Source organism: Oratosquilla oratoria, chromosome 27 (assembly GCF_046742065.1).
Source record: "Oratosquilla oratoria isolate Oo_2021 chromosome 27, ASM4674206v1, whole genome shotgun sequence".
Taxonomy (NCBI): Eukaryota; Metazoa; Arthropoda; class Malacostraca; order Stomatopoda; family Squillidae; genus Oratosquilla; species Oratosquilla oratoria.
Genome location: NC_134803.1, coordinates 16,724,945 through 16,749,821, shown reverse-complemented (window position 1 = coordinate 16,749,821; position 24,877 = coordinate 16,724,945). Strand labels below are relative to the sequence as shown.

Sequence of the window (24,877 nt, the reverse complement as noted above, 5' to 3'; positions counted from 1 at the left end):
CAGAAATCCAAAGCCTCATCAGACAACGTGACACACTTAAACACGGTACCCCCACACCTATCCCTCAAAACATAGCAGACCAAATATAAACACTAAACACTGTGATTGCCAATAAAATACATGAACAAAAAACACAAAATTGGCAAAACTTATCAATACACTTGATCACAAAACAAACACCAGCAAATTGTACAAAACACTCAACAGCGTTACACTATCCAACAGTAACACTACACACACTCACGCAGCAATAATCACAACAACAGATAATCTACCCTCAAACAGACAACAAGCAAACGCACTCATACGTCATTTTGCACAGACAAGCCATCTCACTTCTCACCCTGACGACCGACGCACCATTCGATGTAAGAAAGACTTTCCCACAGACTCAGACTATATACCCTTCATAGACAGTCAGACAAAACTCATAATACATAGTCTCAAGCACTCATCTGCCTGTGGCCCTGATAACATAAGCAACATCCACCTAAAACACATTGGACCACAAGGTATACACGCACTCACAAACATTGCAAACTACAGCTGTTCACACAACACTATACCCGACATCTGGAAGCATGGTAAAATAATCACCATTCCAAAACCGAACAAAGACCCAACAATCCCAACATTGCACCGTCCAATCACACTTCTCTGCACCCCCTCTAAAGTCATTGAACGCCTAATACTTAAACTTGTCACACCACATATTCCCCTTGCTGACTCACAACACGGTTTTAGGCCACTACACTCCACAAACACTCTTCTGACAAACCTCACACAAAGAATTTTAGATGGCATCAATTCAGATAGGCCCTACCAAAGAACACTTCTTATAACATTAGACATTAGTAAAGCTTTTGATGCTATCCCCCGCCATAACCTAACAAATAAAATATATAACACAGACATGCACAATAACACCAAAAGATGGCTGGCCAATTATCTGGCAGGTAGGAATGCTTACGTGTCATATAATGGCCAATCATCGCACATCAGAAACATTAAGAACGGAGTACCACAGGGCTCAGTTCTATCCCCCACACTATTTAATCTATACATGCATGACTTACCCACGCCAGACACCTCAGAAATACAAATCTCTTCCTACGCAGACGACATAACAATCACATGCACACATCGTAACACAGACAAAGCTGCAGAAATAATCCAGCCATTCCTTGACACACTCAACATATGGTTCATCACAAACAGACTCAAAATAGCTCCAACCAAATCTACAGCAACACTTCTCACCAACTGGACAAAAGAACACAAATACATACCTCATCTCTACATCAACAACACTCTAATACCACACACAAACACACCGAAAATTCTTGGTGTAACATACGATACATCCATGTCTTTCAAACAACACATCACAAACATAAAAAACAAATGCACACCCAGACTTAACGCACTTAAGTCAATCACTGGAACAACATTTGGACAAAACAAAGAAACTAATATAACAATAAACAAACAATGCATACGCTCAGTGTTGAATTATGCGAGTCCTGCATGGGCTCCTAATCTCAGTGAGACACACCACAACACCCTTCAAATCATACAAAACAAAGCCCTAAAAACAATTACAGGCTGCACAAATACAACACCTACAGACCATTTACACCATGAAACAAAAGTCCTCAAAGTCAAGGACCACCTCGACATGAGAGGCACACAAACACTTGCCGCAGCCACCACAAACACATCACACCCGCTACACTACATAGCAGAACACCCACACACACCAAGAAACATTAAAACAACACCCAAAGACCTTTATCATGCACAGATACTCTCTTCTCTTCCTCCAGAACCACCAAATACCAGCCTCCGGAAACATATTCATAATCATATCACTCACCACTCCATTAACACACTGAAAGACAACACACTGCTGCATGCCAGACCCCCTGATATCCACCCTTCTGAATCCTCTCTCCCACAAAAGGACAGAGTCCACTCGGCCAGACTGCGGTGTGGTCACCACCCAGCACTTCTAAGCTACCAGAAGAGGCTGGATGACCGCATTGTGAACAGCTGCCCAGGATGTAATACTTCACCCCATACCATACAACACATAATGGAAGACTGCATTATACACAATCATGCACGCAAACAACACAACATACGCTCTATAAAGGATTTGTGGGAAAACCCAGTTTCGGCTATGGCATTCCTTGGGGAGACGGGACTGCTCGGACAGACAGTCTAAGGTACGACAACAACAACAACAACAACAACTGGACAAAAGAACACAAATACATACCTCATCTCTACATCAACAACACACTAATACCACACACACACACACCGAAAATTCTTGGTGTAAATATTACGATACATCCATGTCTTTCAAACAACACATCACAAACATAAAAAACAAAGGCACACCCAGACTTAATGCACTTAAGTCAATCACTGGAACAACATTTGGACAAAACAAAGAAACTAATACAACAATATACAAACAATGCATACGCTCAGTGATGAATTATGCGAGTCCTGCATGGGCTCCTAATCTCAGTGAGACACACCACAACACCCTTCAAATCATACAAAACAAAGCCCTAAAGCACCTACAGACCATTTACACCATGAAACAAAAGTCCTCAAAGTCAAGGACCACCTCGACATGAGAGGCACACAAACACTTGCCACAGCCACCACAAACACATCACACCCGCTACACTACATAGCAGAATACCCACACACACCAAGAAACATTAAAACAACACCCAAAGACCTGTATCACACACAGATACTCTCTTCTCTTCCTCCACAACCACCAAATGCCAGCCTCCAGAATCATATTCATAATCATATCACTCACCACTCCATTAACACACTGAAAGACAACACACTGCTGCATGCCAGACCCCCTGATATCCACCCTTCTGAATCCTCTCTCCCACGAAAGGACAGAGTCCACCTGGCCAGACTGCAGTGCGGCCTCCACTCAGCACTTCTAAGCTACCAGAAGAGGCTGGATGACCGCATTGTGAACAGCTGCCCAGGATGTAACACTTCACCCCATACCATACAACACATAATGGAAGACTGCATTATACACAATCATGCATGCAAACAACACAACATACACTCTATAAAGGATTTGTGGGAAAACCCAGTTTCGGCTGTGACATTCCTTGGGGAGACGGGACTGCTTGGACAGACAGTCTAGGGAATGACAACAACAACAATCTACAAAATTATGAAAGGAAAAGAAAGCCTTGATAGAGAGGATCTATTAAAATGTGACAGAGGAAAAACAGGAGGACATGCAATGAAACTCAAAAAGGATAACTACAGAAGAGACCTGAAAAAGAACAGCTTCCCACATAGAGTGATAGATATATGGAACAAATTGGATGAAGAAATAGTGTGTGCAAACACACTACAACAATTTAAGAACAAACTTGATCTTGTGAGATACAAAAATGGGTCACCACGAGCATAGCTCCCCTTCCCATATAATACAACTAGGTAAATACATAGGTGTCATTGTATTGAAAGGGTTAATATAGGAGAAAATGAGATATAAGAAGCTTTGATGAGAGCTGGTAAGGCAGCTGGATTGGATGGGTGTCATTTGGAGTTTCTGAAAAAGGGAAGTATGGTTATAGTGGATTGGCTAGTGAGGTTATTTAATGCATGTCTAAGGGAGGGAAAAGTGCTGGAAGTCTTGAGGAGTTGTATGGTTCCTCTTTATAAAGTAAAATGGGATGAATGTGAATGTAGTAGTTTGAGAGCGATCTGTTTGTTGAACATAGTTGGAAAGGCATATGGGAGGTTTCTAACTGAGAGGATTAGCAAAGGAACAGAGGGAATATATATATATATATATATATTTTTTTTTTTTTTTTTTTTTTTAACCTTTATTGATTTAGAGAGGGTTTATGACAGGACAGAAAGGCATTGTGGGAGGTATTGTAGGTATAAGAAATTGGGGGAAAGCTGTTATGGGTATTCAAGAGAATGACTGGTTTGAGTTGGAGGTGTGGCTGCATCATGTCATCATGGCTGTTCAATTTGTACATAGAAGTTAGTGGAGAGATAGGCAAGTGTTTAGTGGAGTGGAAGGAGGTTTCTTCAAGGTATATGTGGATGAAATGTCAATGTAGTAGTATTGGGAGACCTTAATGCTAGGGTAGGAAATGAACCAATAGCTGGGGTGATTGGGAAGTGTGGAGTACCAGGAAAAAATCATAGTAGAGAGTTGGTGGTGATGTATCTCAAAAGAGAGTTGATGAGAGCAAATAGTGTTTCAGAAGAAAGTCAAGCATAAGTATACATTGGAGAGGGTGGTGGATAGAAGGGTGGTAGATAGAGCATTAATGGACTATATACTGATAATCAAGAGTATAGTAGGAAGAGTTAAGGATGTACAAGTTCTAAGGGGAGAGAGTGGGGGAATATCAGATTATTTTTTGGTGGAAGGTAAATTGAGAGTGGAGGATAGGTGGAGAAAGAGGAAAAGGGCAGAAGGTAGGGAGGTGCTTAGAGTGAACTTTTTAATGAGAAAGAAAAGGAAAAGGAGTATAAGAAGAAGCTGAGAGAGGAGTGGGAGGGAGTGAGGAATAGAGTAGAACTAGGAGTGGAGGAGGAATGGGGATGGTTCAAGGAGGGAATCATAAGGTGTGCAAAGATAGTGTGTGCAACAAGGAGGATGAGAGGAAACAGAAAGAAGAGTAGTGGTTGGTGGGATGACGAAGCAAAGAAGCATGTAGATTGGTTACAAATTAGGATATGGGAATCATATGAGAGGTACACAATAAAGAGAAGTAAAGCATAAGATAAGGGAGACAAAGAGGAGAGCAGATATGAAATGGGGTAAGAGTATGATAAAAAAAAATTGAAAATAATAAAAAATGTTTTGGAAGGATGCCATGCAGAATGTCTAAAAAAAAAGGAGATACAGTAATGGTGGACTGGCTGATGAGGTTATTTAATGTTTGTTTTAAGAGAGGGTAGAGTGCCAGAGGACTGGAGGAGTACCTGTATAGTTCCACTTTACAAGGGAAAAGGGGACAAGTGTGAGTTTAGTAGTTTCAGAGGGATCAGTTTGTAAAGTGTAGTTTTGAAGGCTTATGGGAGGGTCTTGATTGAGATAAGGAGAGGAACAGAGGGAGTAATTGGTGAGGAACAGTGTGGGTAGGGTTTGCATAGATTGGATTTTTGTGGTAAGATAGATATGTGAGAAAGCTATAGAAAAGATAATGGTGTATTTTGGGCTTTTATGGATCAGGATAGACAGGAAGGCACTGTGGGAGGTATTGCAGATATGTGGGATAGGAGGAAATCTGTTAAGAGCAGTCAAGAGTTTTTATGAGAGTAGTAGAGCTTGTGTTAGTACTAGAAATGGAGAGAGTAATTGGTTTGAGGTAAAAGTGGGACTTTGTCAGGGATGCACAATGTTGCCCTGGCTGTTCAATTTATACATGGATGTTGTCATGTCCTAAGCTCTGTGTTTGAGTTGATACATTGAATTAGGGCTTAGAATTCGAGTAGTTCCTACAATCCAGAATCTTAGGGAGATATAGCCTCGTATAGACACAGTTACTTTGCCAGGATAAAGAAAGAAGGTGTAGCACACTCACTAAGATTTACTGACATAAAATATACTATGAATTTCTATTACTTACAAAGTACTGGTGAGAACAGAGGGCAGGCACGGGAGAGAGGTATGGGTGCCCGCCTCCCTTTATATACACCAGCCGCACAACACAGGTGCCAGCATATAACTAATTAAATAATCTTATTTCTATCTACCCAACTTCACACATCTTACTATCTCCTTTATTTATGTGTGAAGAGAGTTCACAATAAAGTCCCTATTCTACACCTTATTCTACAAGTCAACATGGCAGAAAAAAGGAGAGGCACTAATTTCACTCTTGATTTTGATTAACGTGCCCCTTAACTTTGGCTGGCAAGTGGCGTCGGTTTTGTACTCCTCAGCCGCTGGCCCACGGGCACCTTTGCGTGTTTCTAGGCCAAATGGACGCAGCGGACAAGGAGTCATCGTTCCATCGGTCTCCTTCAATACAGGCCCATGAGTACCTTCACCCGCATAACTTACCCTATGGAGTCGTGGCGCACAAAGGTCTCATTGTCCTTCCGCCCTCCATAGGACTTCGGTGGTCGAGGGGGGGGGGGGTCACCGTTCTTCCAACTGACAGACCTACACCGCTCCATATTAGGTCTGCGTTATAGGTCACGACAAAGGGGAGGGTGCGCAGCACAACATCGTCATGCTCACGGTATGAATATGGCACGATACCATCATGGCCAGGGTGTGACATGATATACATCCCCCTTCACCAGAGAAAAATGTTCAAACCTACGAAGCAAGGGCTGAACATTTTGTGTCTGGACGCAAAAGGACATCAGCAACCACATTATTTTTTCCTGGAATATGTTGCAGGGTTAAGTCATAGCCTTGGAGTGCTAGTGCCCACCGAGCTAACCTATCATTTTTAGCCTTCCCCTCTAATATACATTTCAGTGGGTTATGGTCACTAAGAACGACTACCTTCCCATCTAGAAATACATGGAACTTTCTGAAAGCTAATACAAGGCTGAGGGCTTCCTTTTCAATGGCAGAATACTGTGTTTGATAATCCTTGAGGACTTGACACATAAACGAGATGGGTCGCATGACACCATCCCTTTCCTGAGAGAACATGGCTCCCATAGCTACCTGACTGGCATCACAAAAAAAATAGAAGGTCTTACTATAATCAGGAGCTATCAAGACAGGACGACCTGAGAGAAGTTTCTTGCACTCATCAATGGCTGCATTTGCGCTCTCATCCCACCTGAAATGATTGCAAGAGAGCATGTGGGTCAAGGAAGCAGCGACATCTGCAAGGTTTGGACAATACCTTCGATAGAATCCGAGTATACCCATAAATCTTCTGATTCCCCTCTTCGTCTTCGGGACTTGGAACTCAGCGATGTCCTTCACCCTGACTTCTAACGGTGTGATACAGTTTTTGGCCAACTTGATGTTGTAGGTACTCAATAGTGCTCCTTCCAAAGGAGCTCTTCTTCATGTTTATAGTAAGATGGGCTTGAGTCAGCCTATCAAATAAATCCTTTAGCCTGCGTAGGTGATCAGCCCAATTATTAGAGAATACTATTATGTCATCCAAGTATGCCCTGACACCCGGTAATCCCTCAACTAACCAATTTACTAGGCGCTGGAAGGAGGCCCCGCTGTTCTTCATCCCAAAGGGGGTCACTTTATACTGAAAGTGTCCCTGTGGAGTGACGAACGCGGATATCTCTGATGCCCTACTTGTAAGGGGGATCTGGTGATACCCCTTCGTCAAATCCAGCTTGGAAAGGTATTTGGCAGCAGCAACCTCCTCAATGAGGTCATCAATCCTGGGGAGCGGGTAAGGATCCACTTCAGTTACTGCGTTGACTTTTCGATAGTCTACGCACAGTCTCCACTCACCTCCGGGTTTAGGTACCAACACAGCAGGCAAAGCCCAGGGACTAGTACTCAGTTCCACCAATCCTTGGTCCATGAGTTGCTTGACTTCCTTCTCCATGATCCTCTTCTTCTGAGGCGACAATCTATATGGGGTTTGTCTCACTGGCTTGACTCCATCTTCGAGGACGACGTCGTGGTGGATCGCTCGGGTAACGGTGGGGCATGAGGAGAATATCTGGGTATACTCGCTCAGAAGTGCTTTGACCTCTTCCTGCATTTCTCCCTTCAGCGAGGACAAGGATTTCTCCACTGCCTCACTGGTGTCTGATCTGTCCAAATCATAAAAAAATTCTAGATTCTCGATATCTGAATCCAGGCTCCCGTCAGTTCGTCCTGTCTCAATTACACCGATTGCCTCCTCCTCCACTACTCCCCTGAATTTCTTTAGGAGGTTAATATGTGCTTGTTGCACCCCAGATCTCCTCATTGGGTTTTTCAAGACATAATTGTGGCCCCCCTTTCTCTCGAGTACTTTGAATGGTCCCTCATACTTTAGATGCAATGACGATTTCTGAGGGGACAGCACAAGCACATATTCTCCCACCTTTAATTCCCTCTTGATGGACTTTCTATCATAATAGTCTTTGTAATTTCCCTGAGCCCTTTCAAGGTTTCTCTTAGCTATTTGCCTAATTTTCTTCAATTTCTCAAAGTTTGCACCTACTAACCTAGCATCCTAGCATACTTGGTACTGTCTTTGGAGGTTTTTGACAGTAGCTGGTCATATAAAGAAGCAAGGGGTTCCCTCGGGGTTCTACCAAACATTAAGTAAAAAGGGGAAAAACCTAGTCCCTCATGTGTGGTTATCCTGGAGGCATATAGCAATAGATCTATACCTTCATCCCAGTCCTTTTCGAATTCCAAAATAAATGCTCGAATCATACGCTTCAAGGTTCCGTGGAACCTTTCGATACTCCCCTAGCTTTGGGGATGATATGCTGAAGCGATTATGTGCTTTATGTCGAAGCTCTCCAGAGCTCCCTTGAATATCCCACTTAAAAAATTTGTGCCTCTATCACTCTGCACCTCCTGAGGCATACCCATCTTACTAAAGTAAGACATTAGGGCCTTTGTAATTGTCCTGGCCTTAATGTTTGAAAGAGGAATCGCTCTGACACACAATGGTGAGGAGGAATGACTTCCCTGATTTAGTTTTTGGGAGAGGGCCCACGCAATCAACAACAACTTAAGAGTCTTTTCCCTCTCATTTCCCTCATAACTTATTTTTTTTTTTATCCATACATTTTTGTATTTTTCACTTTTTGCCAACTTTGCTGTTTTTTATAGTACTTCTGTTATCATTTGAGACCTTAGTTTAATTTCTAATGTAGAGTATAGTCCCATTCTATGTACTTCTATTTCTTTTTCCATTACTTGTCCCTCTTGTATCTCTTTCAGAATTTCTTTTGCAATTTCTTTCTCCTCATTTTCTCTTTGGTATCTAGCTACATTATATTTTTCTTTAATACCATAAACTACTGTGCACTTTTTTATCCACTGTGGCTCTGACCCAATTCTCTTTCTCCTTAATTACTTTAATTACCCGGTACTGTTTCTTTTGCATTCCCTTCCACTTGTTTCTGCACTATTTTCTTAGTTATTTTTTGGTTTTCTTGTTCCACTTTCCATTGATTTTTTATTTCTTGAAGATCTATCTCTTTTATTGTTTCTCCAACTTTCTCAGTCACTGCTTGTATTTGTTCTTTTACTCCTTTTTTCAATGGATTATTTTTGTTTGTATCTCCATTTTTCATTCTTTTTCACTTTTGACTATAATTACTTTTTTAGATCATTAAGCTCTCTGTTGGTTTCAGTATTCTGTTTTTTCAACTGGTTTACCTCTCTGTACATTGCCCTGTATTCAGCTTTCAGATCTATGATTTCATTTATTAATTCTGTAATCTCCTGTTTTCTTAGGATATTTCTATACCTTGATTCTCTTCCCAGTTCTAAACCTCTACCTAGTATTCCACTTTCTTTTATAAACCCTAAAAAAAAAAAAACATTTTCAACCTTTGATTCAATTTTGATGTTTCCATGTTGCAGCTCTTTTTAGGTATGATACCTAATGGTGATTCAACTATGCTTACATCCAGTCTTCTATTCATTGGTTCATTATATTTTTGTCTTCATCATTCTCCATTTTGTGTATTGATCAATAATGTGAAATTACTTTGTTTTATAATTTCGGTAATGCAGTAAACAGAGCTTCCTATCCCAAAATACAAATAAAAACTAGGTGTTTCCTCCAAAGTTATCAAAAAAGCACTGTGCCCCAGAGCTCATTCTAGATATCTGTTCCAGCCTGTGGTTTGTTTATGTGTGGCAGGGAATTGGAGTGGGAATGAAGAGAATCTGTAAAGTGAGGATTATATTTACCTAGTTGTATTTTACGGGACAAGAGCTATGCTCATAGTGACCTGTTTCCATATATATCCGCATCCAGTTGATTCTTAAAATCATGTATAGTTTTGGCACTCACTGTTTCTCCATTTAGTTTGTTCCAGACATCAATCACTTTATGTGGGAAGCTATTCTTTTTCAGATCTCTTCTGTAACTGTCCTTCTTTAGTTTCTTTTCGTGTCCTCTTGTTTCTCTTCTGTCCCATTTTAATAAGTCGTCTCTGTTGAGAATTTCCATCCCTTTCATAATATGTAGGGGTGATTGTGCCTATGATACTGTATGGGGCAGAGACTTGAAATTAAAAGGAGGAGAGGTAGGCTAGAAGAGGAGCTGGTAGATAAGGCTGATGAAAGATTATATCATTGAGATTGCTAGAGCACATGGAAAGAATGGGTGAAGAAAAAGTAGTAAAAAGTGTGGAAAGTAGAGGTAGATGGAATGAACTCGAGGGGAGAACCAAAGATGAGATGGATGGATGGGATAAAATGGGCTTTGAGCAAGAAGGGAATGTCTGTTGACCAAGGAAGGGTGAAGGCAGGGGATATATGCAAGTGGAGAATGGTTATGTGTGGATGATATTTTGACTCATCCCAAAGGGACAAGGAGGGATGATTGCTGTGTAAATGAAGTGGCCCTGCTGTAGACATACTGTATCTTACTGCATTGCTTCTGACCCAGGCATTGGGCAAGAGACATGAGCTAAGATGAAAGGGAAATAAAAGTTGGTGTGTGGAAGTGAGTGCTTGACTTGGCTGGTCACCCTCCTTAAAAGGGGAAGAGTCCTTTGGCATATAGATATGTAGATAGATGGATTCAAAAAAGGCTTAGGACATACTAGGCAGGAAACCATTGTGGGAGCTATTGCAGATATATGGGATAGGGAAAATCAATAAAGGGCAGTCAAAAACTTTTACTTTAGTAGAACTTATATTAAGGTCGGTAATGGTCACAGTGATTGGTATAAGGTGAAGATTGGGTTGTTCCAAAGTTGTGTTATGTCACTATGGCTGTTCAATGTGGACATGGATGGAGTGGTATGGCAGATAGATATGAGGGTGATGGACAGAGGGTTGGGGATGGTTAGAGAGACTAGAGGGAAGTGGAAATGAGCCAGTTGTTTGCTGATGACACTGTGCTTGTGGCTTGGTCAAAGGAAAGTCTAAAGCAGTTCGTGATTGTATTTGGGGTAGTTTTGTAACAGGAAGAAGAAAGTAGATGTGGGTAAAACCTAGGTGATAAGATGTACAAAGGGTGAGGGTGAGAGTAAGCTAGAGATAAGTCTTAAAGAAGGGAAGCTAGAGGAAGTGGATATGTTTAAGTATTAAGGGTAATATGTTGCAGGGAATGGAGGAGTGGGAGTGGAAATAAACTGTAGAGTGAGTGAAGCAACAAAAATGTCTTTGGGGAAATAAAAGTGTCATTAGAAATAGGTATCTGGGGATGGATGCAAAGGGATGATTATGTGTACATCACTGTATGTGGCAGAGATTTTGAATTTAAGGGGGTAAGAAAGGAGAAGTTAAATTTTTGTTTGAGAGGAAATATTTGGACTGAGAAGTATGGTGGGTATTTAGAGAGTACATTGAGTGAGAAATGAGGAGGTAAATGTAGACAGCATGCAGGTAGGATGGATGATTGATAATTTGATAACATTGAAAGAATGAGTGATGAATGACTAGTAAAAAGATCATGGAAGGCTGAGATGGATGGAATGAACTTGAGGGGAAGAATTAGAATGAGATGGGGTAAAGGGGACCTTGAGTAAAAGGGGAATGTATGTTGAGCAAAGAAGGGAGAAGGCATGGAATAGGTACGAGTAGAGAATGGTTGTAAATGGAATATAAATTGATAAGTACCAAAATATATATATATATATATATATATATATATATATATATATATATATTAATAATAAAATAATAAATAAAAACTATAATAATGTAAATAACAAATAAAATACATAAATAAATGCATAGGTATAGTTAAAATAATAAACAAACAGGTAAATAGTAAATAATAAATTAACATAACTAATAATAAATGAAAATCAGACAGACAAATGATAAAACAAAAACAAATAATATAAGATAAATTATAATTATTACAGCATCTTACTTAAGTATTTATCTAAATGATTCTTAAAGCTTCAAACTGAACTACATTGCACTACCTGTGCAGGAAGTTTATTCCATTCATTAACTACACGGTTGGCAAAGTTGTTTCTACCTACTTCCAAATTGAATCTATTTCCGGACAGTTTGAGACCATTGTTTCTTGTCTGATTCTCATTCAATGTGAAACTTTTGTCATTTTTGATGTTGTCAATTCCCTTTAAAATCTTAAAGACCTGTATCAAGTCACCTCTGAGTCTACGCTTTTTTAGGGAAAACAGATTCATGTGCTTTAGTCGATTTTCGTATGATTTATTTTTGATATTTGGAATCAGTTTGTGGCTCGCCGTTGTACTTTTTCCAGTCTGTCAATGTCTTTAATGAGATTCTGTGACCATACGGAAACAGCATATTCCAAATGTGGACGAACTAATGATTTATATAGGTTGTTAATGAGTGATGGACTTTTGAAATCAAAAGATCGTGCAATCAGTCCCAGAATCTTATTTGCTTTCTCAGAGGCTGAAATACATTGCTTGGATGATTTGAGGTCGTTACTGATAATTATGCCGAGATCTTTTTCACTATCCACTTTTGTTAACAAATTTCCAAATAACTTGTAATCGTACTTACTGTTATTTTTACCTATGTGCATTACCTTGCATTTACTTGTGTTAAATTTCATTAGCCACTTTTCAGACCATTGCTGTAATTGATCTAAATCTTCTTGAATATCTAATTGGTTTGAGTGATCATTTGCCACTCCGCACAGTTTTGTATCATCAGCAAATTTGGAAACAGTAGATTTTAGTCCATGGTCTATATCATTTATATATACTATGAATAGAAGTGGCCCAAGAACGGAACCCTGAGGAAATCCACTTGCAACACTTTTCCATCCAGAAGTTTTTCCATTTAAAACAACTCGCTGTTTTTGACCATTCAACCAATTACTAGTCCAACCTAATAGGCTACCACTTATTCCATGCAAAGCTAATTTAGTAAGTAGTCTTTCGTGTGGGACAGTATCAAAAGCTTTTGCAAAGTCTAGATATATTAAATCTATATTGTTTCTTTTGTCATAATTCAAGATAACTGTGTTGTAGAATTCGAGTAAGTTAGTCACGCAAGAACGTTTCCATCTGAAACCATGCTGGCTATCATTTATCAAACGGTTACTTTCTAAATGATGTTCGATAGCATCTCTGATGATAGTTTCCATTATTTTTCCTACGATTGAAGTCAAACTTATAGGCCTATAGTTATTTGGTTTCTTTTTGTCACCTTTTTTGAATATGGGAGTAACGTTAGCTAGCTTCCATTCTCTTGGGACATCTCCGGATATGATGGATTTCTTGAAAATAATTTCTAATTGAACAACAATCTCATTTTTCATTTCCTTTAAGATTCTTGGATGCCAACCGTCAGGCCCTGGTGTTTTAGTAACTTTGAGTTTGTCTATACACCTTTTAATTTTTTCTTTTGTTATATTTACCGTAGTGAGTAAGTTTACCCCAGACTTTTCACAGGTTTCAGTTTGGAATTCACTTTGAGGTGTTTCGTTTACGAATACCGAGCTAAAATAATTGTTTAAGATATTACACATTCCTTCATTTGAATATTCAAGTTGACCGTCAGCAGATAATAGTGGACCAATGTGATTCCTAACAACCTTTTTATCTCTAATGTAACTATAGAATTCTTTGGGATTCTCTTTGGATTTATCAGCGATGTTCATTTCGTATTGTCGTTTTCTTTTTCTTATTGTCTTTTTTAAATCTCTCTGTATTGATACATAACTTTCATAGTCATTAGATGCACCCGAGCACTTATATTTCTTACAAGGAGGAAGGGTCACCATGTAAATGAAATGGTGAAGCCCTGCTGTTGATTTGCTGTGTCTTGCTGCATTGCTTTTGACCCAGGCAATGAGCTGGAGTCTTCATTCACAAGAGTTAAGTTGAAAGGGAAACAAATGGGTAATGGATGGAAGTGGGATGGGTTAAGGGGTGGGTGTATGGCTTGGGTGGCTACCTCCCTTATAAGTGGGAAGAAGTTTTTGGTATATAAACAGATAAAAATCAGGGTAATGGTACAGAGTGAAAGTGTAGATAAGTGAAGGTGAAAAATAAAGTAGAAATGAATTGATGAGTTGACTTTGGAGAAAATAGCATAAGAGGAAATGAGCCAAATGTGGTGATTTGGTAATTACCCTAGTATTTGATATTTTATGATAATATGTTCTTTGATTAAGTAAAAGCTTTGTATCTCCTTTATCTTAAAAGAAACATTTTGTTATTCTTCACCCAGGTAAATCCAAAATGCCCAGACTTCCACACAAAGTACAACTCAACTTTGCAGCTGGTAAAAATTGACATTACCTCTCTCACAACTTACCTAGACCAAGGTGCTATTCTTAGCATTATGGCATTTAATGATCAACTAATGAGCAGACTGAATGCACAAAAGACTTCTTCTATCAAGATGGATGAACCAGAAGAAGTCATGGATGGAGTAAAGAAAATAGGAAGAAGTGAATCAAAAATTGAAAAATTTACTGAAAAAAATGTTAGCAGTAAGTTGTGTAAGATTTTATTATTGATAAACCTTATATTATTTTTCTTTTGCTTTTATATTCAAGCATTACTCCAGCAGTTGAACCAAGTTATACATGCAAATTATTACTACAGCAGTGAAGCCATATAGTTTATTAGGTTGTGATCAGTAAAATCTCACACATATACTTTATAACAAATAATTTCTTTAATTGTTATATATATATATATATATATATATATATATATATATACAACCACTCCTTGTTTAACAACGACAATTGGGACCAGCGCGCCGTCGTTAACCAAATTGGTCGTTAAGCGAAAGTGTATACATATACGTACATGTACTGTATGTACAATGTCCACCAATACATGTATCTTTATTTTCGTGTATTTTCCCTCTTTTATACAGTACATTAAAGCTTTATTTACTGTTTACGGCGGTTAGGTTCCTAAAATCGTATATGACCAAATCTGCGTATGCTGACATTCCATATTGAATACCGGGGTATTTTTTTAGTTTCAACCATGGGCGCAATATAGCAATAGAAAATTAATTATTAATTTTGTAAATTAAAATGTATCAACATAATATGCAATTTTGTGGGCGGAAATGAAAGTAAAATATACCTTGCTACAAGAAAATATGCTAATGAACGAAATCGGTAGCATAGGCTTGGGACGCCATCTTGTCGTCTGCCAACGTCTCTCACGACGACGACAATGAGGATGAGCCGGATGACATTTAATTTGCAGGTAATGATTTATAAAACACAGGTTAGGTTAGTTTAGTTTAGGTTAGACGAATTAATTTATCATCCTTTCATTTCTTCGACATCGGCATCTATCATAACAAACATGGTGTACCATTCGTCCGACATGACTTCGTTACTAACGAAATCTGTTTTAGCATTTTTTTTTTTCATTTCCGCTCACAAAATTCCATATTACGTTGATACATTATAATTTACAAAATTAATAATTAATTTTCTATTGTAATATTGCGCCCATGGTCGAAACTAAAAATTTACCACTACCGGTATACACTGTACCCCAGGTAGTTTTTGCAGCTTGCAGGTGTGGTAATGTAGACCTAAGCTTCAGAACACTTTACCTCACAGCTAATATCCACTGTACAAGTTCAGAACTTCATACAAATTTGCCTCAGTCAACTTAATTATCATACATGACGTCGTAACTTCGGGAGATTTACGTTAAACGACGTCATAAAGCCCGTCGTTACTCCGAGTTGTCGTTAACCAAGTAGGTCGTTAAACGAGGAGTGGGTGTATGTACCTAGTTGTATCATATGGGTAGGGGAGCTACGATCATGGTGCCTTTGTATCTTCCAGTTTCTAGTTTGCTCTTAAATTTGTGTATGGTTTTTGCACACACTATTGTTTCGTCCAGTTTGTTCCAAGTGTCCACCACTCTGTGTGGAAAACTGTTTTTCTTCAGATCTCTTTTATAACTATCCTTTTTACCTAGTTGTATTATACGGGAAGGGAGCTATGCCTGTGGTGACCCAACTTTCTATCTTTCAGCATCAAGTTTTTTCTTAAAATCTTGTAGTGTTTGCACACACTGTTTCTTTATCTAAATTATTCCAGGTATCCAGTACTCTATGTGGGAAGCTTTTTTTTCATATATCTTCTATAGTTATCCTTTTTGAGTTTCTTTTTGTGTCCTCTTGTTTTTTCATTGCCCCATTTTAATAAATTATTCCTATCATGATTCTATAGATAGTCAGCAGATCTCCTCTTTCACTTCTTTGTTCCAGAGTTGGTAATTCCAGTTTGGATAATCTTTGTTCATATGTTAATGTGGAGAGAGTTGGTGCCAATTTTATTGTTATTCTTTGTATTCTTTCTAATTTCTTTTTATTCTTTTTATTCTTTTTAGTACTGGGTTTAGTACCGAGTTTACTTTTTTGACTTCTTCACCAATTTAATAATTTCTTGATATTCTATTTTTACTCTTTACAAACTCCATTATACTACACTAGTTGATATTGAAGTTCACTTCCCACTTTTGAGTCCATTTCCAGATTTTGTCCAGGTCTAACTGTAATGATTCACAATTCTCCTCTGTACTTACTTTCTGTAGTATTTTTGTGTCATCTGCAAAGAAATTCATATAACACTCTACTCGTTCATCCATGTCATTTATATATATGGCAAACATGATTGGAGCCATTACTGAACCTTTCGGGACACCACTTATCATGACTTCCAAATTCAAGAATTTGTCTCCAATTACTATCCTCATTTTTCTCCCAGTCAGGAAGTCTTCCAACCATTCCAATTATTTCCCTTTGATGCCACCTGTTGATTCTGTTTTTCTTATTAGTTTCTTGTGTGGTACCTTGTCAAATGCTTTTTGTAGGTCTAGAAAGGCACAGTCTGCACATCCATCCCTTTCATGTATTTCTATTAGTCTCGAATAGAAGCAGATCAAGTTTGTTGTACATGATCTTCCTTGTCACCCAATTTTCCTTTTCTTTAATTTCATAACTGTTTCTTTTGTGTTTTCCTCCATCTGCTTTTGTACTATTTCTCTAAAACATATTTCTTTTATTTTCCTCTTCATGTTTCCATTGATATTTTATTTCAGTGAGGTCTGTTTCTTTTATTGACTCTTCCACCTTTCCGGTCATTACTTGTAATTGCTCTTTGACCTTTTTCAGTTCATCATTTTTATTTTTGTCTTCATTTTTCATTCTCTCGTTTTCTCTTTTAAGTTTTTCAATTTTGCTCTCTAGGTCACTTAGTTCTTTGATCGTTTGCTCATTACTCTTACGCAAAGTAATCAATTCTCTATGGACACGGGGCATTTGGGGATGACACCTCTAGGACTTTACACTATACTTATGTCTAATCCTCTTTTTGTTGGTTCATTTGTTATTCTTTCTTCTTTATCTTTCTACATTTGCCAAAAACTATACTTATTTTAAGAACTGGAAAAACTGGAAAAACTTTTACTGGTCATACAAGTGCCGTAGTTCACCCATCGCACACAATAACAACTGGTTTCCTTTGTTATTGGTGACAAAACTGCCAGATAGGCACGCTCAACACAGGACTTCCTTTCACTTCAGTGTCTGGACGATGTATGTGTATCTGTATGTGGGTATATGTATATAATCTGAAGGTTTTATGTGGCAGTAACCTTCCCCAGTTTTCTTATAGCTGTATAAATGTTCTATTTTTCTTGTACTCTGAAGATGTAATAGATGAAAATATTTAGTATTCGAAACTTTAAATTCCCTATGGTTGCTGCATTATATATATATATATATATATATATATATATATATATATATATATATATATATAATAAATATATATACATACATATACCAAAGGCTTTTTTCCCCTTACAAGGGAGGTAGCCAAAAAGAAAAAGGCATAAAAACCATTCCCTCCCATTCTATCCCTAATACACTCCCCTCCCCTCCACCCTCTACCCTCCCTCTTATCTTGGCACCTCCAGGATGATGGGTCATCCCTGCATCTTGTCCACTGCCCTGGGTCAGAAGCAGTGTCACAAGACACAGCACACCCACAACAAGGCTGCTTCATTTAATCGGCGACCCCCCTCTCCGTCCCCTCATGCAGAAAAGGAGAATATGGGGAGAAATCCTTTTATGCTGCGTCAAATTTTTCTCATACTCCCTAACCCCCCATCCCCATCCATTCTACCTCATGCATCACATCATCCATATACAACAATTTTCCATTCACCCCTGTCTTCTGTCCTCTCTTGTCCTTCCTCAACAGACATTCCCCTCTTCCCCAAAGCCCCCTTCACTCCATCCATCCACCTCATCTTAGGTCACACCCTCATGTTCACTCCCTCCACATCTGCCTTCCATACCTCCTTTACTAGTCTTTCTTCACTCATTCTTTCCATGTGTCCAAACCATCCTAATACTCTTTCATCAACCCTATCTCCCAACTCCCTTACCTCCTCATTTCTCCTTCTATCCAGCCTAATAACCCCCATCATACTTCTCAGACACCTCATCTCAGACTCATTCAAACTCATTCTCTTCCTCTCTTATGTTCCATGTTTCTGCCCCATACAGTGCTGTTGGCACAATCACTCCTTCATCTGGCACCAATAATGTTTGCTATCTATATGAATGACATGGATGAGGACGTGAACTGCTACATGAGCTTCTTTGCCGATGACGCCAAACTGCTAAGGAAAATAGAAACTGATGAGGACTGTGAAGCACTGCAAGAAGACCTAAATAGGGTATGGAACTGGAGTCAGAAATGGGAAGTGGACTTTAATACTAAGAAGTGTAGCATAATGGAGTTTGGAAAAAGCAAAAACAGAATATCAGGAAAATATACAATTGGAACCAAAGAAGTAAAGAAAGTAGGATCCGAAAAAGATTTGGGAGTAATTATCACGAACGACTTGTCCTATGATATACAGATTAACAAAATTGTCGGGGAGACTTACAACTTGCTAAGATCAATAAAAGTGGCGTTTACATACTTGGACGAAGACATGATGAAAAAAATAATGGTTACATTGATAAGGCCTAGATTAGAGTATGCAGCGACATTGTGGTCCCCCAGTACCAAAAAGAATATAAAGAAAATAGAAAGAATCCAAAGAGCAGCTACAAAAATGGCACCTGCACTTGCAAACCTATCATACGAAGAGAGATTGGCTAAACTGGAGTTACCGACACTGGAGCAAAGAAGAGAGAGAGGTGACCTATTGACCATCTACAGAATCATGAAAGGCACAGAGGTACTCGATAGTGAGAGCTTACTTAACTGGGACAAAAGAAACACAAGAGGACATGGAAAGAAAATAAAAAAACATAGCTATAGAAGAGAACTGAAGAAAAACAGTTTTCCTCATAGAGTTTTGGACACTTGGAACAAACTGGACAATGGAATAGTATGCGCAAAAACCATTCATGAGTTTAAAAACAAACTAGACACTGCAAGATACAAAGGCGGGACATCACGAGCATAGCTCCCCTTCCCGCAAAATACAACTAGGTAAATACAACTAGGTAAAATACAATCTTCTCTTAGCATCTATTCCCAGATGTCTATTTCTCATTACACTTTTTAATCCATCAAGGCATTTACTCACTTCTCTCAATCTACATTCTACCTCCACCTCCACTCCTCCCTTTCCTGCCACATTTGCACCCAAGTATCTAAAACAACCCATTTCCTCCAGTCGCTCTCCCTTAATGCTCACTTCCAGTCTTCTGCCAATTTCACCCCTTGCACATCTCATCACCTTACTTTTACCCACATTTATCTTCAGCTTTCTTCTTTCACACACTCTCCCAAACTCAGTCACTAACTTCCTCAATCCCTCCTCTGATCCTGCTACAAGTGCAGTGTCATCTGTAAACAATAGCTGGCTCACCTCCTACTTTTCTCATTTTCTTTAACCATCTCCAATCCCTGACCCATCACCCTTGCATTTACCTCATACACCACCCCATCCATGTATAAGTTGAACAGCGAGGGCGACATAACACATCCCTGACGAAGTCCCACCTTTACCTCGAACCATTCACTCTGCATTTCTAATCCTGACACATGCTCTACTATCATAAAAACTCCTGACAGCTCCTAAAAGCTTTCCTCCTATCCCATATATCTGCAAAACCTCCCACAGTGCCTTCCTGTCTACTTTGTCATAAGCCTTTTCCAGATCTATAAAAGCCCCAAAAATATCCTTACCTTTTCCTATAGCTTTCTCATATATGTCTTACCACAAAAATCTGATCTATGCAACATCTACCTGTCCTAAATCCACACTGATCCTCACCAATTTCCCCCTGTGTTCCTCTCCTACTCCTCTCATTCAAGATCTTCCCATAAGCCTTCCCAACTACACTTAACAAACTAATCCCTTTGAAACTACTACACTCGCACTTATCCCCTTTACCCTTGTAGAATGGAATTGTACAGGCACTCTTCAAGTCCTCTGGCACTCTACCCTCTCTCCAACTAACATTACATAGCCTCACCAGCCTGTCCACCATCACTGTACCTCCTTTTTTTAGACATTCTGCATGGCATCCATCCAGACCAGGTGCCTTACCTGCTCTCATCATCTTAACAACTGCCTTCACTTTATCCTTTCTTATTTATCCTCCATGTTCCTCACTCATCACGGTCATTTTCTTGGCACTTCCTACTACAGCTGTCTTTCCCTCCCTATCCTCATCCACATTTAGCAGTTCCCTAAAATACTCTGACCATCTTCCCCTTACTGCCTCCTCTTCCATTATCATCTCACCATCTGCACCTTTTACCTTTTTTCTCTACTTGATTCACCTCCTCTTCCTCTCTTAATTTCTTTCCAAAATACCTTTTTATTACTTTCAAAATTTTCTGTCATACTCTTAACCAATTTCACATCTGCATTCTGTCCTCTTTGCCTCCTTTACCTTATGCTTTACTTCTCTTTTCTTTGTACCTCTCATATGACTCCCTCATCCTATTTCATAACCAATCTGTGAAAGCTTGCTTCTTCTCTTCTACAACCTTCTTTGTTTCCTCATCCCACCACTCACTACCCTTCCTTCTATTCCCTCCCATCCTTTATGTTCCACACACCATCCTTGCACACTTTGTGACTCCCTCCTTGAACCATCCCCATTCCTCCTCCACTCCTAGCTCTACTCTATCCTTCACTCCCTCCCACTCCTCTCTCAGCTTCTTCTTGTACTCCTTTTCCTTTTCCTTCTCGTTTAAAGAGTTCACCCTAAGCACCTCCCTATCTACTGTCCTTTTCCTCTTCCTCCATCTATCCTCCACTCTCAACTTACCTTCCACCAAAAAATGATCTGATATTCCCCCACTCTCTCCCCTTAGAACATGTACATCCTTAACTCTTCCTATTATACTCCTATCTACCACTACATAGTCCATTAATGCTCTACCACCCTTCCATCCACCACCCTCTCCCATGTGTACTTATGCTTGACTTTCTTCCGAAACACTGTATTTGCTATCATTAACTCTCTAGACACATTTCCACCATCAACTCTCCATTACGATTCTTTCCTGGAACTCCACATTTCCCAACCACTCCATGTACAAAGAAGTGAGTGAATTGAGGAAGGAAAATGCACTATTAGGGAATTGGAAGAAATGAAAAAGGAACTGGCTAAAGTAAAAAAAATGATAATGAAAAGATGAAAAATGAAGACACAACTAAAAATGAAACTTTGTTGAGGGAAGTTTATGAAAGAATATTGATAGAGGCAGGCAAAGTTGGTGAAAATATAAAAAAAAATCAAACATGATGGAAATAAAAAACCAAATGAAGACGAAGAAAACCAAAAAATACTATTTAAAGAAATAGTCAAAGAACAAATGAATGAAAGTACAAAAGACACAGTAATAGAAGTAATAAAATAAAAAAAAGATTGGGTAAGAGACACAATAGACAAAAAAAAAAGAAAAATGTATTGTAATCTATGGTATCTAAGAAAAACATGAATATAGTGACAGAAATACTAAAAGAAATACAGGAGGAGGGCCAAGGTCACAATAAGGCAATAGAAGATATCTATAGGATGGGGAAATATTCTGAAGAGAAGAATAGACTTAATTCACAGAGAATGGCAGAAGAAATATTAACAAATGTAAGAAAACCAGCAAAAAGTAAAAACTATAAAAATCTAGGGATAAAAAAGGACCTGAGTGATGAGGAAAAAGAAAAGGAAAAGACACTTAAAGAGGGAACTTTTTTTTTTTTTTTTTTTTTTGAGAGAGAGAGAGAGAGAGAGAGAGAGAGTGATGGACACGAGACCGAGGAAATGGTACATAAGAGAAAAGGAAATTCAGGAGAAAGAAGAAAAGGAAAAGAATTAGAAATAACATATACCAACATAGATGGATTGATATCAGGAATCAATGAATTGAATGACTATCTAGAACAGGAAAAACCAGATATAATGGGGATTGTGGAGACAAAATTGAAAGGATCATTACCACCAAATGGTGTAGGACAAGGATTATATAATTGTTGGTACAGAAATGGAGAAACAAAGGAGGGTAGAGGAGTGATGTTGCTAACCAAGAAAGGCCAAAATGTGACAAAAATCACAGAAGGAGAGAACAATGTGGATTTGATTATGATAAGAGTTGAGGATAGAGATATGAAAAATAGAAAGTATGCAGTGATTTATGTCCCACCTAAAACTCACACATGGAATGAAAGTGAACACTCCAAAATGCTGGAAGACACAAGAAAAACACTAAATGAAATACTAAAGAAGGAAATCTGGTAATTATGGGTGATTTAAATGTTAGGAAAAGATGACTGTGAAAGATGGAGAAGATCACTGAGGAAAAGATGACCATTTATTACACATTGATGCAATGGGTCAAGGAAAACACCAGATTGGATTGGATTTGATATTCACATCAGAACCCGAAATTGTGGATGAAATTAAATACAAGACACCAATTGGAAAAAGTGATCATGTATGAATAGAACTAGAATTAGATGAAGAAGCAAATAATGAAATTAATGAAAAACACAGAAAAGGAAGACTAATGTACAAAAAAACAGATTTTGAGAAACTTAGAAAATTCTTTCAAGAAGCAAATTGGAAAAAATTTAATAATGAAGAAACAAAGGTGGAAGAGAAATGGACAATTTGAAAGGAAATCTATAATGAAGGTGTGGATTATTATGTACCTAGATAAAAACATGAAAAGGTATATATAAACATACAATTTGCTGAGATCAATAAAGGTGGCCTTTAAATACCTGGATAAGGAAATGATTAAGAAAATATTACAAACACTGATAAGGCCAAAACTGGAATATGCAGCACTGATATGGTCACCCAGTACAAAAAAGAATATAAGGAAATTAGAAAGAATACAAAGAGCAACAACAAAGATGGTCCCAACACCTGCAAACCTGACATATGAATAAAGACTGGTCGAACTGGAATTGTCAACCCTGGAACAAAGAAGAGAACAAGGGGACCTACTAACCATCTACAGAATTAGCTGAGATCAATAAAAGTGGCCTTTAAATACCTGGATAAGGAAATGATTAAGAAAATATTACAAACCATTATAAGTCCAAAACTGGAATATGCAGCACTGATATGGTCACCCAGTACAAAAAAGAATATAAGAAAATTAGAATACAATGAACAACAACAAAGATGGTCCCAACACTTGCCAACCTGACATATGAACAAAGACTGGTCAAACTAGAATTGCCAACCTGGAACAAAGAAGAGAACGAGGGGACCTACTAACCATCTACAGAATTATGAAAGGCAAAGAACACCTTGATAGAGAGGACCTATTAAAGTGGGACAGAGGAAAAATGAGAGGACATGCAATGAAACTCAAAAAAAGATAACTGCTGAAAAGACCTGAAAAAGAACAGCTTCACACACAGAGTGAGATATGTGAAACAAATTGGATGAAAAAATAATGTGTGCAAACACAACACAAGAATTTAAGAACAAACATGATCTTGCCAGATACAAAAACAGGTCACTATGAGCATAGCTCCCCTTCCCGTATAATACAACTAGGTTAATATATATATATATTGTATTGTAGGGGAGAAATCGTGAGTGTCCGTAATGGTATCTCCTCAGTGTTAGTTAATTGTATTAAGGAATAATTCGCAAAAATGAAGAAAAATAATGAAAAGTCCGACTCGAAAGGAAACTGCGAAGCAGAGCCATCTGATAACGACATCACGAACCCTGATGTAAACAAACATTTCATCACGCCGACCACCACTAGGGAGTACCACAAAGATGCTTTTTCTGGATTTAATAAGTATAAAAGCAGGATTCTAAGTCATATCTTAGAGATACAGAGGGAAATGAGCAAGAATAGGATACGTAGGGAGAATTAAATTATGGAATTAAGAAACGAAATTGTTGGATTAATGGACTGCCTTGCGCAAGCAAACATTGATATCTCCGATCTGAGAACTAACTTGGACCTGAGAAATGACATTTAGGAATTGAAAAAGGAAATAAAAGAGCTGAAGAGTGATAATGAAAAGAAGAGAATTAATGATACTACCAATAGCGAAAACTCAAAAACAGAGGTAAATAACAAAATACAGGAAATAACTGAAAAAATTGAAGAGAAGTTAGGTGAGGAAAGTGTCCGAAAGATTAAGAAATGGAAGGAAAATATTGAAATAAAGAAATTGCTTTCAAAGAAATAATCTAACAACAAATGCAGGATAATGCAAAAGACACAAATATCCAAGTAATTAATGAAAAAGCAAATTG

General features: G+C 38.4%; 1 protein-coding gene across 11 annotated transcripts in view; it reads left to right on the top strand.

The window, feature by feature from the left end:
- Positions 1-24,877, top strand: part of Vps13 (vacuolar protein sorting 13C) — a 1,483,510-nt gene that overhangs the window by 556,496 nt on the left and 902,137 nt on the right. For all 11 annotated transcript variants that reach the window (XM_076210284.1, XM_076210280.1, XM_076210283.1 and 8 more), the window contains one exon: positions 14,342-14,606. In XM_076210284.1, the coding sequence (XP_076066399.1) occupies positions 14,342-14,606 (265 nt within the window). The remainder of the gene's footprint in view (positions 1-14,341; positions 14,607-24,877) is intronic.